Below are 13,344 nucleotides of genomic sequence, written 5' to 3'. Positions count from 1 at the left end.
TGTTTCATAATAATGAGATCTCCAGCACTTTCAAGTGTCCTAAAAGAGTAGAACTAATAAAAGAGGTCACATATGAACTGGTAAGCACAATACTTAACTTGTCATAATAAACATTAACCCGACTAATCTTCACAACAAACCACAAATCCTGATCACGTCCATCTTACCAATAGGAACCTGGACGCTCACACACAGACTGAGAACTCTGCCTAAACCTAAACTATGACAGCGGTTGTGGCTGTAGCTCTAAAGTCATAGCCTAGAGCAGTCAGCAAACGTCTGGTAGTTTTTACACGCCTTTGCCCCACACCACTAGAACATTCCATAAAAGGAAATGGGTATTTAGGATATCTAAATTACATTTAAACTTAAATTAATCATGAATGAATTAAGGAACCAAGTGGTATAAAGTTACAAGTGGAACTTGGCTTCTCAATTAGGTAAGCATTCAGATTGTCTACAAGTCAACCAGGCACCACAGAAAAAGTGACCTTCAGGCTTGTGAGCATACTCATAAAGGGACTGAAAGCTTGTTGAAGGAAACATATCAATAAGAGCAAAACACCCTTTGACGGGAGGCTGACTGAAGTTAGAACATGATTTTAATTGGAGACCTTCACCCTTTATAAAGAAATGAACCTGTCACAATGGATTCCTGGATGCAGATTATATGTACTCCATTTTTTATGTTCATTTCTCAGGCTGTCAAATTATTCATTAAAAATGAATTGTAATTGTCATTATGAATTGAATTCTATCCAAAGTTTCAATAAACAAAAACAGTTTAATTCTAACGTCCATAATTAATGTCACCAATGTGAAAACCTTTTATTTAAAAATGGAACATTAGAAGGTTTTACTTTATGATACAAACAAACAGCCTACCTTGGGAAAATGAAGCAATTAAAGTCAAAACTCCCCATATCCTAGGGAAATAGTTCACAATAAAATTAGCCAAATAGAGACAGGAGTGGTAGGTAGTACATGCCTGTAATGCCAGCATCTGGAAGACTGAACAGGAAGATCAGGAATTCATGGCCATTTTTTGCTATAAAGTGAGTTCAAAGCCAGTTTAGACTACAGTAGACATTGTCTCAAATAAAATGAATTTAAATCAATCAAATAAGTACATGATTATGGATTTCACAATTAATCCATGTAACATACCTAAGTCTTTCAAAATATTCTATAGTGTAACTCCTTGGAGGAAGCGGTGGCACTCTGAACTGGCACTTAGCTATTCTTGAACTTGTAAAGGTATGACTTGGACCTCACCTGTCTGAACACAGCTCAAATCCCTCAGCACAAAGGATGTCCTCATTCCATACATTAAATCATAGCCTCCTTCCTTCCCTGTATTTTACATATACCATGGTGCTCAATGATGGAGAACAAAGAAAAGATTAATTCCAGTCACAGATCTACTTTTAAAAGGAGAGAAAAACAGTAAAATAAAAACCTGCTTTTTTTTAAAGGGTTTTTAAATTTTTTAAGCCCTGTAAGACCTCAAGGAAATTACAGGGAGATAATATAAACGAAGGAGAGCAAAAGGACATTACAATGGGCTTTATAAAGTTTCATTTTTTAAAGCTTATTGGTGAGTGCCCTAAATAAAGATATATTTAAGACTGCAAGGCTCTACTTTACCCAAGAAACCTCTTAGAACTAACCTTCTGACACTCGCTGTATAAATCCTTCACTCCTGGTAAGTGCTGACACCATCTCTGTCTCATCATTAAACAAAAAGCTAGGCTGGAAAACCTCGGTTTGATTCAAGTCCTATTAAATCCAGTAACAGTGACTCAGTCTTAGCAAGCAATCATCAATCACATTAAACTAATGGTGTTGTTAATTTGCATCTTATTGGTTTTATAGTTTTGTTTTGGGTTTATATGTTAATCTGGCTTAGTTTGAAGCTACAAAAGATCCATAAGTACACTTACACTCAGCTTTATATCTACACATATATTAGTAGCATTATTTTTATTATCATTCACGACAATTCCAGAGCATCGCAGGAATTTTTCTCTCAATTTGCAGTAGCTCCCCTTATAGGTTTCTTTTCGGTGTAACTCTCATTTATATGCAGGTTTCACAGTTCCATGAGCCTCGTTTTACAAATAAGAAACACTCCTCAGAAAGCTTTCGAAACCTGCCCTGACCATTAGTCATCAGACCATAACCCTGCCTCTACCGTCACCAGAAACTGTCAAATAATGTTTCTGCCTCTATACACCAGGAGGAACAACCTGGTTTGACTAAGATTGTCCAGGATGAGAACGTTAGTCAAATACCCAGCATGTATGTGCCTAAAATACAAACAGAAATCGCATTGCTACTATTCTGTAACAACCATAGCAAAAGCAGCACCCTATAAACAGCCAACACTCAGAAGTAACAGTGAGCCAAATGCTGCTCCTCTGGGCCTATGACCATCTAACTTTTCATCTACAAAACTGCCCTGCTTTCCCCACGAAGAAAGAAAAGCACCTAGAGAGGTTCAGTTACTGCCCACAGCTGCCCAGCTAATATGTAGCACAGCTGGGATCCCAGGCCTGAGATTGGGAGACTGCTCACGTTATCCATGCCTCTCCAAAAAGAAACAGAACAGTAACAAAGAATGGCAGTGAGCTATGTGAAGAGTAAAGTCTATAGGGAGCACTTCCAGAAAGGCTGCGGCAAGTAGCTGGGAACTTGAACATTTCAGCAACAAAGCTGAACGTTTTTAAACTCTCAAATTGTCCCCTAATTTACTAATGAACACTTGCCTTGCGATTTGAGAAAAATTACTCCAAATGGTAAGGTGTTTCAATGCCATCCTGCTGCTATTGAGAAGACATTACCTTTGTAGGTGTTGTTCAAAAGGAGCCTGTGCTTTGATCCTTAATATCCCATGAAGTAAAAGGTTATGCTTAATCTATATTTTATGGATCTAAAAGTCAAATGAGGCTTGGGATAAACAAGCACGAGTGTGAGGTAAGCATATTCTTCAGCATTCACTTGATTCCTGGTTTAGATGACACGATGTGCCAAGTTAAAGACAATTACATTAGTGCAATACCTTATAGGGTTTTGTTTTTTTTTTCCTTGTATTATTCTGCAAACATAAACTAGTTATATACATGTTAATTTACATTCTATATAAAAAGCCAATTTTAAATCCAATTTATAAGGCAATAAATATATAAAGATCCTAGGACACAGCAATAAAGTTATGCTATAAAGCAGAGTTAATTCAAGGCAACAATAATAAAAGCATGACAAATTTTAGCATTCCACCAACTGCACAAAGGTGTTTCAGGTAACATCTGTTCAGAAGCAATTGCTACAAGACAGACTAGATGAGATGCAAGGTTTCACAGTATAATAAATGTATGTCAGTTTGCTTGCTTCATAATTAAAGACACGAGTCTTTGAAAAAAGCAATTAAGCCTTGCTCTAAATCTGAAACAATCATCCCTATGCCCACCCATCCTTACCCTCAAAGAAAAAGAGCCACCCAGTCTACAAATACTGAACACTACATATCTCCATTCTCAGCAGCTAACTGTACACCCCAAAGGGCCACTTGATGCATTTTTCAGAAGTCATACATTAAAAGGGATTGGGGGGGGGGGCAGTTTAAAAACCAAGCCTGAACTTCTTTATGGCTATATAACCTCAGCCAAAATATTAACCTCTGAACCTCCCTCAGTTTTCCTATGTCTAATGGTAAAGAAAAAAAAAAACATTTTGGGTTTGGTGGGAGTGGGGGATTCCTTTTGGAAGAGTAGGTTCTATTCATAAGGAAGACTAAAAAGGTTAGAGCTATTTCTTAGAAAAGAGGCCTAAATAAAATGCTTTGCTGGTAATGAAGGTTACTATGGCTGATACATTACAGGATTGTTGATATGCATGATATGTGCAAATGCACCCAAAGCTTTCAATTAAGAGCAGAATTTGGATTCTGGATTATTTACTGTGGCCTGGAATCTCTGTGTTCCAGGACAGTCTGGTCTATGTAGTTAGGCCAGCCAGAGTGAGACTCAGTCTCAAAAAGAAAAAGAAATTTAAACAGATTAGATAGTTCTGAGACTTTTCAACATGATCATCCTTGTAAGTACAATACCTGCTTGGCTTCCTAAAAACTTACCACAAAGTTGGTGGCTCAAAACACAAATTCATCCAGCAGTTCTAGAGGGCAGAAGTTTCTCTGCGCCACCATCACAGTGTGTTGGTGGGGCCTCTCTGCTTTTGACATTGCAGCAACATGTGTTCAGCCACAGGCTGGCCATGCATGCGTGGAGAACACTGCCTGACTCCCACTTTCTGATGGCTGTATCACTAACCTGTCTCCATAGTCACATCCCCTTCTCCTCCTCTGTAGGCAAAACTTCTCCCCTTGCTGGGTGGTGGTGCACACCTTTAATCCCAGCACTCAGGAGGCAGAGGCAGGCGGATCTCTGTGAGTTCGAGGCCAGCATGGTCTCCAAAGCGAGTTCCAGGGAAGGCACAAACCAAAAAACAAAAAAACAAAAAACAAAAAACTTCTCCCCTCACTCTAGCAAGCTGAAATAATCTACCATTTTCAGCCTGAAAACATAATACTAAAGTTTTTTTCTGCCATAGAAGGTAACAGCCGAAGGCTCCACAGAATAAGGATTAGAGATCTTCCTACACCTGCTTCCAAACATCCCCTTCCAATAGCCCCCTAGAGACAACAAAGCAAGCATGCCCTAATGGCATTAAGCCTGCTCTCATTCCACCTCTTCCTAAATCTACGATCAACACAAGTCGGCCAACTTTCTACCTCTTCCCACCTCACAACCTACTTATGACAGTGACGTCATTACCCATACATTTATTAGAGACGTTGTTAATAGTTTTTAGAAGAGAAAAGAAGCCATATACATTTATTAGAGACATTGTTAACACTGTTAATAGTTTTTAAATGAGAAAGGATGACTCAAACTCCTAAAACTCACAAGAAACAGAGTACGAATCAAGGGATCAGGACCGTGTGACCATCAGCACCTTTATATAACTCACGTTCACTCAAATGACAAGTCTACTAATCAAACCTTGTAGGAAGCCATGGCCTTGGACTGAGCATCGGACTGGACCCAACAGCCAAACCAGCGAAGTTTAATCACAGTAACTGAGTCCGGCTAGTTACAGAAGATCCAAACACCAGTCAACAGATTAGGCTCAAAACAAGTAACTAGTTCAGTTATAACTAAAGGAATAACTCCCCGGCCTAGAGTCAATTATGCTAATTCCTCTGCCTGATGTCTTGGCTCATAAGTACTGACAACAATCTGCTCAGAGTTCTCACAGTTCTCTGGTTCTGGGAGTTGTCTACCTACCAAATACTCCAATTAAATGTATTGGGGTTTATAAACCTTGCTCATTCATAATGCCCAACTGATCATTAACAATGCCCCAAAATGACATAAATACCCCAGTCCCAATTGATACATCTAGCTCCTGTACCTATGGCTCAGGGATCAATGCAAAGGAGATGGGACAGAAACATTGTAAGAGGATGGAAAAAGGAAAAAAAAAAATCTCACAAGCAAAACAGGAGGAATTATAAAGATATAATCAAACAAAAGCAATCTACTCAGTAGAAACCATTAGAGACAAGATTTGCCCTAAAGGGTGTGAGAACTTTAAAGAATATTCCTAATTAAAGAATTCCTCTGCCAGTTTGGATTACTGATTTATAGGCCTTGTGTTACATAATGGCACCCATACAGATGAAGCCTTCTCCCAGGTGCCACATGTCTTAGTCTGTCTAGACCTGGTGACAGTCAGTGGGTGAGCTGTGTGTGGCTAACAGCAATGGGAGGAAGGGGAAGCACTGTAAGGCTTTTCACAACCCATAGGAACAGCTTTCTGCTCATTTTTGTTCCAGAAGGGAAATAGGACTCAGGCCTGGGTAGGGCCTACAAGACCTAGAGCAAGTTCCAGGTGCGATGATTCTACTGAATGCTCTCTCCCTCCTAGTCTCTACAGAGGGACCAACCTTTCCTCTCAGCACCCTTCAACTGCACTGTTCCCAGTCGCTCTCTCAGCATCTCCATGTATGGTGCCTACCAGATCTTCTACTGAAACCATGGTGGTAGGTTTACAAACAGCACACAACAAGGGAGTCAGCCCAACATTATACAGGTACAGTCTGTCCAGTTTCTATTGCTTACACTCACCTAGAAGACAGCAAATATGCTACAAATGTTTTTACCCAATTGGCCAATGACTCAAAGCCAACAGGTTTACATTCAGTAGAAATCAAGGATTCATTTGTCTTCCCTATCAAAACAAGATTCAGTAGGCACCAGAGGTGGACAAGACTAAGACAAGAACCATGTGACCAGTTTACAATCAGATCTACTATCAGCTTGTCCCCTTACAGAAGCGAACAAAAAAATGAACTAAATCATTGCTACCCTTGTCATATGGCAAAACCACATTACTTGTTCTAAAAGCTCAGAAAAGGACAGGGTGACCCGAAGAAAAATGGCTAATATCATGTCGTCTTGATCAGGAAAAAGAAAAGAATTGACTTGACATTCAGCAATAAAGCTGACTGAACTACAGACCAGTCACTCCTAGAGGCACAATCAGGATCTGTGATGGTCTCAAAGATCACCCGCCATCCCAAAACAAGAGGGACAGTATGGGAGATCAAGGCAGTGGGGGGGGGGGGCAGGCTGAAAGAGCTACTCAGAAGGCAGATGGGTGTGGAGGACTCTAGGCCTTTGGCAAAAACAGAGAGGTGAAGTGGGATAGTTCAACCGGAAAAAAATGGCCCTAAGCCAGCTGCATGATCAGGATTCTGATGGAAACAGCAAAGCACCTCCCTAGAGAAGCACCCCCAGTTGAGGGCCCCCTGGAATTCCACTGCTTTAAAGTGACAAGTTTACTTACGTCAACAAGGAGGAAAAGCAAACAGCAAAGAAATCAAGCAATGTAGAAGGTCCAAAGACTGCACATATCAGAACTACTACGGAAGAAACAGCCAAGACACAGAGGACTATCAAGAATGCCCAGACAGGGACGAAAAAGAATCAACTGGAACTCACCAAAATAAAAGGCAACTGCTAACATCAAGTAAGACAGCAGAGCAGACAGAGCTGATGCCACACTGATGAAACAGAGAATACGTGTAAAAAAAACTGCTATGGACACATCCTTCTCCAGAGTCTAACTAACTCAGTGCGCTTCTCACCCTCACCAAGGAAACTTCTCTTTGCAGCAGATGAAGACCATCATGGAAGACCATAACTGACCAAAAGGCAGAGTTGGAGAGCCCAATCCCAGTTTATTCATCTAGAAAACAACCCCTGCACCTAAGGCTCACGAACATTGTAGAAGAGGAGACAGAAAGCAGGAGGAACAGGAAGTATGCTGAGAGATTGCATCTCCTAGAAATGTCAGAGAAGCTATACCCATGAAGTCTCACCAACATGGATGCCAAAAGAATACTTGAACAAGGATAGCATCAACAGACATGCTAACAAGGAAGGAGGAAAGCTCAGGAAGACTCAATCCGAGACAAAGAAGTTCAGGCAACTAAGGAATGCTGAGAGCAGAATAGTTTTCCCCAGGAAAGAGCACACCAACTGGTTATCCAATACCAAATGATCAGACCTGAAACCATACAAGTAATTATAAGGAATGAGCAGGTTGTATTCAAATATTTAAGAATATAAAGCCAGGCAGTGGTGGTACACATCTTTACTACCAGCATTAGGGAGGCAGAGGTAGGTGGATTTCTGTGAGTCTGAAGACAGCCTGGTCTACAGAGTGAGTTTCAGGAGAGACAGGACTACACAGAAAAACCCTTTCTCCTGTTCTCAAAATACACACATATATGTAACAACTAAAGAAAAAGAGGCCATGAATTTGAGGGTAGGGTGAGATATGGGAGGGGTTGGAGGAGACAAAAATGACAGTCTACAGAATGGGAAAAGATCTTCACCAACCCCACATCTGACAGAGGATTGGTGTCCAAAATATATAAAGAATTCAACAAACTAGACATTAAAATACCAAACAATCCAATTAAAAAATGGGCTACACAGCCTGGGCTACCAAGTGAGTTCCAGGAAAGGCGCAAAGCTACACAGAGAAACCCTGTCTCAAAATAAATAAATAAATAAATAAATGGGCTACAGAGCTAAACAGAGAATTCTCAACAGAGGAAACTCAAATGGCTGAAAGACGTTTAAGGAAATGCTGAACATCCTTAGTCATCAGGGAAATGCAAATCAAAACGACTCTGAGATACCATCTTACACCTGTCAGGATGGCTAAGATCAAAAACAATGAAGACACCTTATGCTGGACAGGATGTGGAGCAAAGGGAACACTCCTCCACTGTTGGTGGTAATGCAAACTTGTCCAGCCACTCTGGAAATCAGTATGGCGGTTTCTCAGAAAATTGGGAATAAGTCTTCCTCAAGACCCAGCTATACCACTCTTGGGCATATTCCCAAAGGAATGCTCAATCATACCACAAGAACACATGCTCAACTATGTTCATAGCAGCATTATTCATAACAGTCAGAACCTGGAAACAACCTAGATGTCCCTCAACCAAAGAATGGATAAGGAAAATGTGGCACATATACACAATGGAGTACTACTCAGCAGTGAAAAACAATGACATCATGAGGTTTGCAGGCAAATGGATGGAACTAGAAAATATCATCCTGAGTGAGGTAACCCAGACTCAGGACAGACATGATATGTACTCACTCATAAGTGGATACTAGATGTAAAACAAAGGATAACCAGACTACAACCCACAGCTCCAGAGAAACTAGCTAACAAGGAGGAACCTAAGAGGGCTGCATGGATTGCCCTGGGAAGGGGAAATAGATGAGATTTCCATGAGTGAAATGGGGGTGGGGGTGGGGGGCAATAGAGGATAGGGGATGGGGGATGAGAACATAAGGGAACAGGGTAGTTAAGCTGGAACAAGGATGGAGTGGGAGAGCAATGACAGAGATACCATGATAGAGGGAGACATCATGGGGTTAGGGAGAAAGAGGGTGCTAGGGAAGTGTGGGAGCCCGTTCTCGGGTTCCTCGTGGCTTTACCCAGCAGGTCGGCATAGAGGATAATTAGGACCACCAGCCTGAGTGCAGGTGTCTGAGATGGTCTGCACTTGGCTGTGCTGGGGGAGGAGGTCTTTTGCTCCACCCCTTGGCGTCTCTATAAAAACCCTGGGGCAGAGACAGTCAGGGCCTGTTGGAATAGGTTCCAGGCCCTCTCAAGGCTATCCTTTATTTTCTGTTTATCTCCGCAAGATTCTCCGCTATAAATCCTTCTATCTAATATTTCCTGCTGCTCGCACTCAAGAAAACTCTGGGAAGCTGTGGGGTTGGTGGGTAAACGCCCCACAGGGAAGTTCCCAGGAATCCACAAGGATGGCCCCAGCTTAGACTACTAGCAATAGGGGAGAGGGTGCCTGAACTGGCCTACCCCAGTAATCAGATCAGTGGGTACCCAACTGTTATCATAGAGCCTTTCTCCAGTAACTGATGGAAGCAGATGCAGAGATCCACAGCCAGGCTCCAGGAGTCCAGCTGAGGAGAAGAGAGATTCTGTGAGCAAGGGGCATCAAGATCATGATGGGGAAACCTACAGAGACAACCAAATCAAACTAGTTTAAAACCTTAATAGGTTCAAGGTTGGGGATTTAGCTCAGTGGTAGAGCAAGGCAAGCGCAAGGCCCTGGGTTCGATCCTCTGCTTAAAAAAAAAAAGCATGTATCAAAATCTTAATAGGTTCTTACTTAGATCTTCAACCTCTACTTTTTCACATCCAAAGAAAATGCCTTGTGCAGAAGGGTCAGGGAAGCTGTCATTCAGAAGCTATATATAAAACCGTGGAAGAAGTAGCCAGCCCTACTTACTGTCAATCTGAATGTCAACAAAATGCTTCCACTTATAAATAAACATACCAGCCAATGGTATTTCTTAAATTAAAAAAAATAAATTAATTAATTAAAAAAAAAACCGCAAAGCCAACCCGATTAACGAGTTTCAGATACTTGACTCCTTCCAAACTAAACAAGACATTCTTTAGCAGTGACTACACATCCCGCCAAGTTTGAAAAAACGAGTTGCCTCAAGTTGGAAAAATACATCCACCTTCAAAAGTTCTTGTTAGATTAAAATAGAGGAAAAGGAGAGGGACTATTAGCTAGATGTTCACTTTCTGGCTTACAAGTCTGTTATACCAAAGGGGTGGGGTGAGATACAACTTTTTTTAAAATTGCAGAATCCGCCTAGATGACGTCAGTACATAGACTTTTGAACTGTTTTTCAGACTGTCCCTAAGCAATGCGAGGCTTCAGAGAGAGCAGGGCATTCGTCCCAGATGGGAATCGAATCCCGCCCTGTCACTTGTGGATCTAAGCCAATTAGCAGCTCTGGCCTTCGGACACAAACCTAGCTTCGCGCTCTCGGGGTTGTCAGCCTGGGGAGCAGGGAGCTGAAGGCCCCGGGAGACGCCGCACCCCGTGGCTCTGGACCACACTTACCAACTTGGGGCGCTTCTCCCCGAGCTCGTAGGGGCCTGCGGGCGGCGCGGGCGACAGGCCCTTCCTACGCGGGGCCTTGCTGTCCCGGCCGAGAGCGCGCGCCCGGTGCCTCTCCATCTGCCCGGGTCTCGATCGCGACCTGATCCGGCGCCGGGCTCCGCTAGCTCACCTTCCGGGTCCCACGCCGGCAGCGCAGCGATTAACCGCTGCACCGGGGATGATCCAACACATCCGAAATCTCCCGCCACCGCAGGCAGCCCGGTCAGCCAATCCCGCGCCGCGGAGCAAGGGACGCAAGCCCCGCCCCTTCCGGGGATGCCAAAGTCTGGGCCTGATTGGCCCTTCGGCCTGTCCATTGCGCTTCTCGCCCTCCGGCTGTGCAGGCGGCCAGCCAGAAGGTGCATAGTGAGAAGGAACAGGTTTGGAAGGAATGTTGAGCCAATGAGTCACTGGCAGGGCTTTGCTTGGACTTTGGGGGTAGGTTCTTGAAAACTCTAACCGCAGGGAGACTCTCCCGGTACTATTTGAGCAGGCCTGAATGTGAAAGCAACTGGTAAGCCCTGTGATTGGTATCTGGAGGTCTGGGGTGACTGAGAGTATTTCTGTGCTGTACTTGCCGGTGCCCATCCTCTTAGAAGGGATGTTTTCTAGACTTGATTACCGTTCGCATAAAAACAGAGCTGTCACCTCATGAACGAGAGTTCATGCTGGAACCCAGAATGAATGGCCGTAGCCCGGAACTTGAACTCCGGTTGCCACAAATACCACATTCCAACGTAGGAACAGTTTCATGAAGTGTTTGATCATTGAAGCGCGGGGGAAAAGTTATCAAGGAACTTTTCAAACACATTAGGAGATTTTTTTTTTTTTTTTGTGGGTTACCAAAAAAAAAAGCATTCAGATGCTATGAGATGGCAACCTTTGGTTTGAAGTTGGTGGAAGCTAGTGAGCTTCTAAGGAAGAGCAAAAGGTATCACATGATTGTCAAGAACGTTAGATCAAACACAATGATGAATGACAATTAAGTGAGCCAAGATTATTTGGCCCTGGATTTGCAGCATTCCAACTCTCCACAATCATGGGAATTCTCATCAGTCAATCAACCTTGTAGAATTGTTAATGCAGGTGTGGCTTTCTCTGGAACTTTAGTTCACATTATTGATCACTTACAGCATGCCTAAGAGCCTGAGTCTCACTCTGGGTCAACCAAAAATTAAAAGAAACACAGTTCAAACAGTTCACAGTTTAACGTGGTTCACAAAAGTTGACGCAAGTAACCAATGTAAAAGTTGTAACAGCCCTTCCACGAGTTTTTAAGAACAAGAGAAAATCCTAAATAAAAAGTAGAGGAAAACAATAGTGTTAGGGTCAGAACCTGGGGTTAAGCAGCCTTATCAAGGGAGATTCGGGCACCTGTCCCCAATATGACAAGTAAAAGAAAACTCTGGAGATCCATTCAGTGTGGTCACACTGGGAAGCGGAACAAATAAAAAGATCCCAGGATCCCCCAAATCCACCTCTGGAGCACTGACATGAGGTTTGTATTTAAATAGTGGGCAAGGGGTATGCATAACTGAACAGTTCCAGTCACGCTGTGACCCTGCACATCCTCGTCGCGATGGCTCCCGTGTGTACCACAAGTTGTCAGAACTGTGTCACATCTCTTTCTAGGAGACAAGTTTCTGCTCTGGCTGACACCAACATTCTGTCTTTTCCTTCTCCATCATTAAATAGCGGAGGGGCGAGGTGGTTACAACAGAAAGGGTACATGGATTTTCACAGGCAGAAGACTGGCAGGGCGTTCACATAAGAGGTGGAGCAGGCAGCAAGGCCAAGGGAGGTCAAGAACACAGAGCTGAAGAAATTTACCTGGCCTATACTGAAGGTCCTTGAAATGAAACCATGTAGAAGAATTTGCTGCGTACACTGAAGGTCAAGTTTCCAGGCTAATGCAGTTTTCTCATACATCACTGTTTCTTCCCCTTTAAAAGTCAGCTTTGCCTTCCAACTATTTCCTTAAAGATATTGATCTCCTGACCGTACAGAGGTGATGTCAGCCAAGACAGGTAAACATGAAGTATTGATCTCGGTACAAGAAACAATTCCAGGTATTCCACAGAGATTAGCACAGGGGTTCAGAAAAATGAGCCTAAGGTCAGAGTAAGTTTTCATCTCCAGCTTTTGGAGGTTTGGGTTTGGTTTTTGTCTTGCAGGGGGTGTTTGTTGCTCTTCTTGTTTTAATGCTAGTGTTTTATTACGTCGCACAACCAGATTTTTGTCCTCAATGAGCGTATACTACTTAAGGCAGCTTCCAAAAGAAGTTGCTAGCTCTGTGTCATGATGAACAACAAAGATGCAGCTTTAATTCTTGGTATTTATTAGCTGCATGGTGTTGGAGATGATCTCTAACTTTCTTGGCTTCTCCATCAGCAAAGATTTCAAATAGGAATGCTTCAGGTTCAATGAGACAGTACACATATGGGACGCACATAGAGCTGTATATAGTGTCCTGCAGCCAAGAAGCACCAGGAGAAATACCTGTAGTTGCGACAACTTAGATTTATTACAGAGCATAAGAACATGCACTATGGTGAGCTATGGGGGGCTTAGGAAGAGGGTGTTAGCATTTGAAAGATCTGTATTTCTCTTGGGTGGTTTGGGGAAAACTTCAAGGAAAAAAAACTGCTAGGAGGACTGGCCTGGACTGGGTGCTGTCAGGAAACTTTACTGAACACCATTAGGAAGACTGGCCTGAATTGGGTGATCTTGGGAAGTGGGGGCAGTTTAATGACTGGACATCTGGATGCTAG

The 13,344-nt window shown here is 42.8% G+C and overlaps 1 protein-coding gene across 3 annotated transcripts in view; it reads right to left on the bottom strand.

Annotated features, from left to right (window-relative positions):
- Nucleotides 1–10,772, bottom strand: part of Diaph3 (diaphanous related formin 3) — a 486,098-nt gene extending 475,326 nt beyond the window's left edge. For all 3 annotated transcript variants that reach the window (XM_028878991.2, XM_028878999.2, XM_037208361.1), the window contains exon 1: nt 10,535–10,772. In XM_028878991.2, coding sequence (XP_028734824.1) covers nt 10,535–10,651 — 117 coding nt within the window. In that variant the 5' untranslated portion in view covers nt 10,652–10,772. The remainder of the gene's footprint in view (nt 1–10,534) is intronic.
- Between the last annotated feature and the right edge of the window lie 2,572 nt (nt 10,773–13,344).

Source organism: Peromyscus leucopus, chromosome 9 (assembly GCF_004664715.2).
Source record: "Peromyscus leucopus breed LL Stock chromosome 9, UCI_PerLeu_2.1, whole genome shotgun sequence".
Classification (NCBI taxonomy): Eukaryota; Metazoa; Chordata; class Mammalia; order Rodentia; family Cricetidae; genus Peromyscus; species Peromyscus leucopus.
The sequence above is the reverse complement of the archived record's forward strand: the minus strand, read 5'-3'. Positions and strand labels throughout refer to the sequence as shown.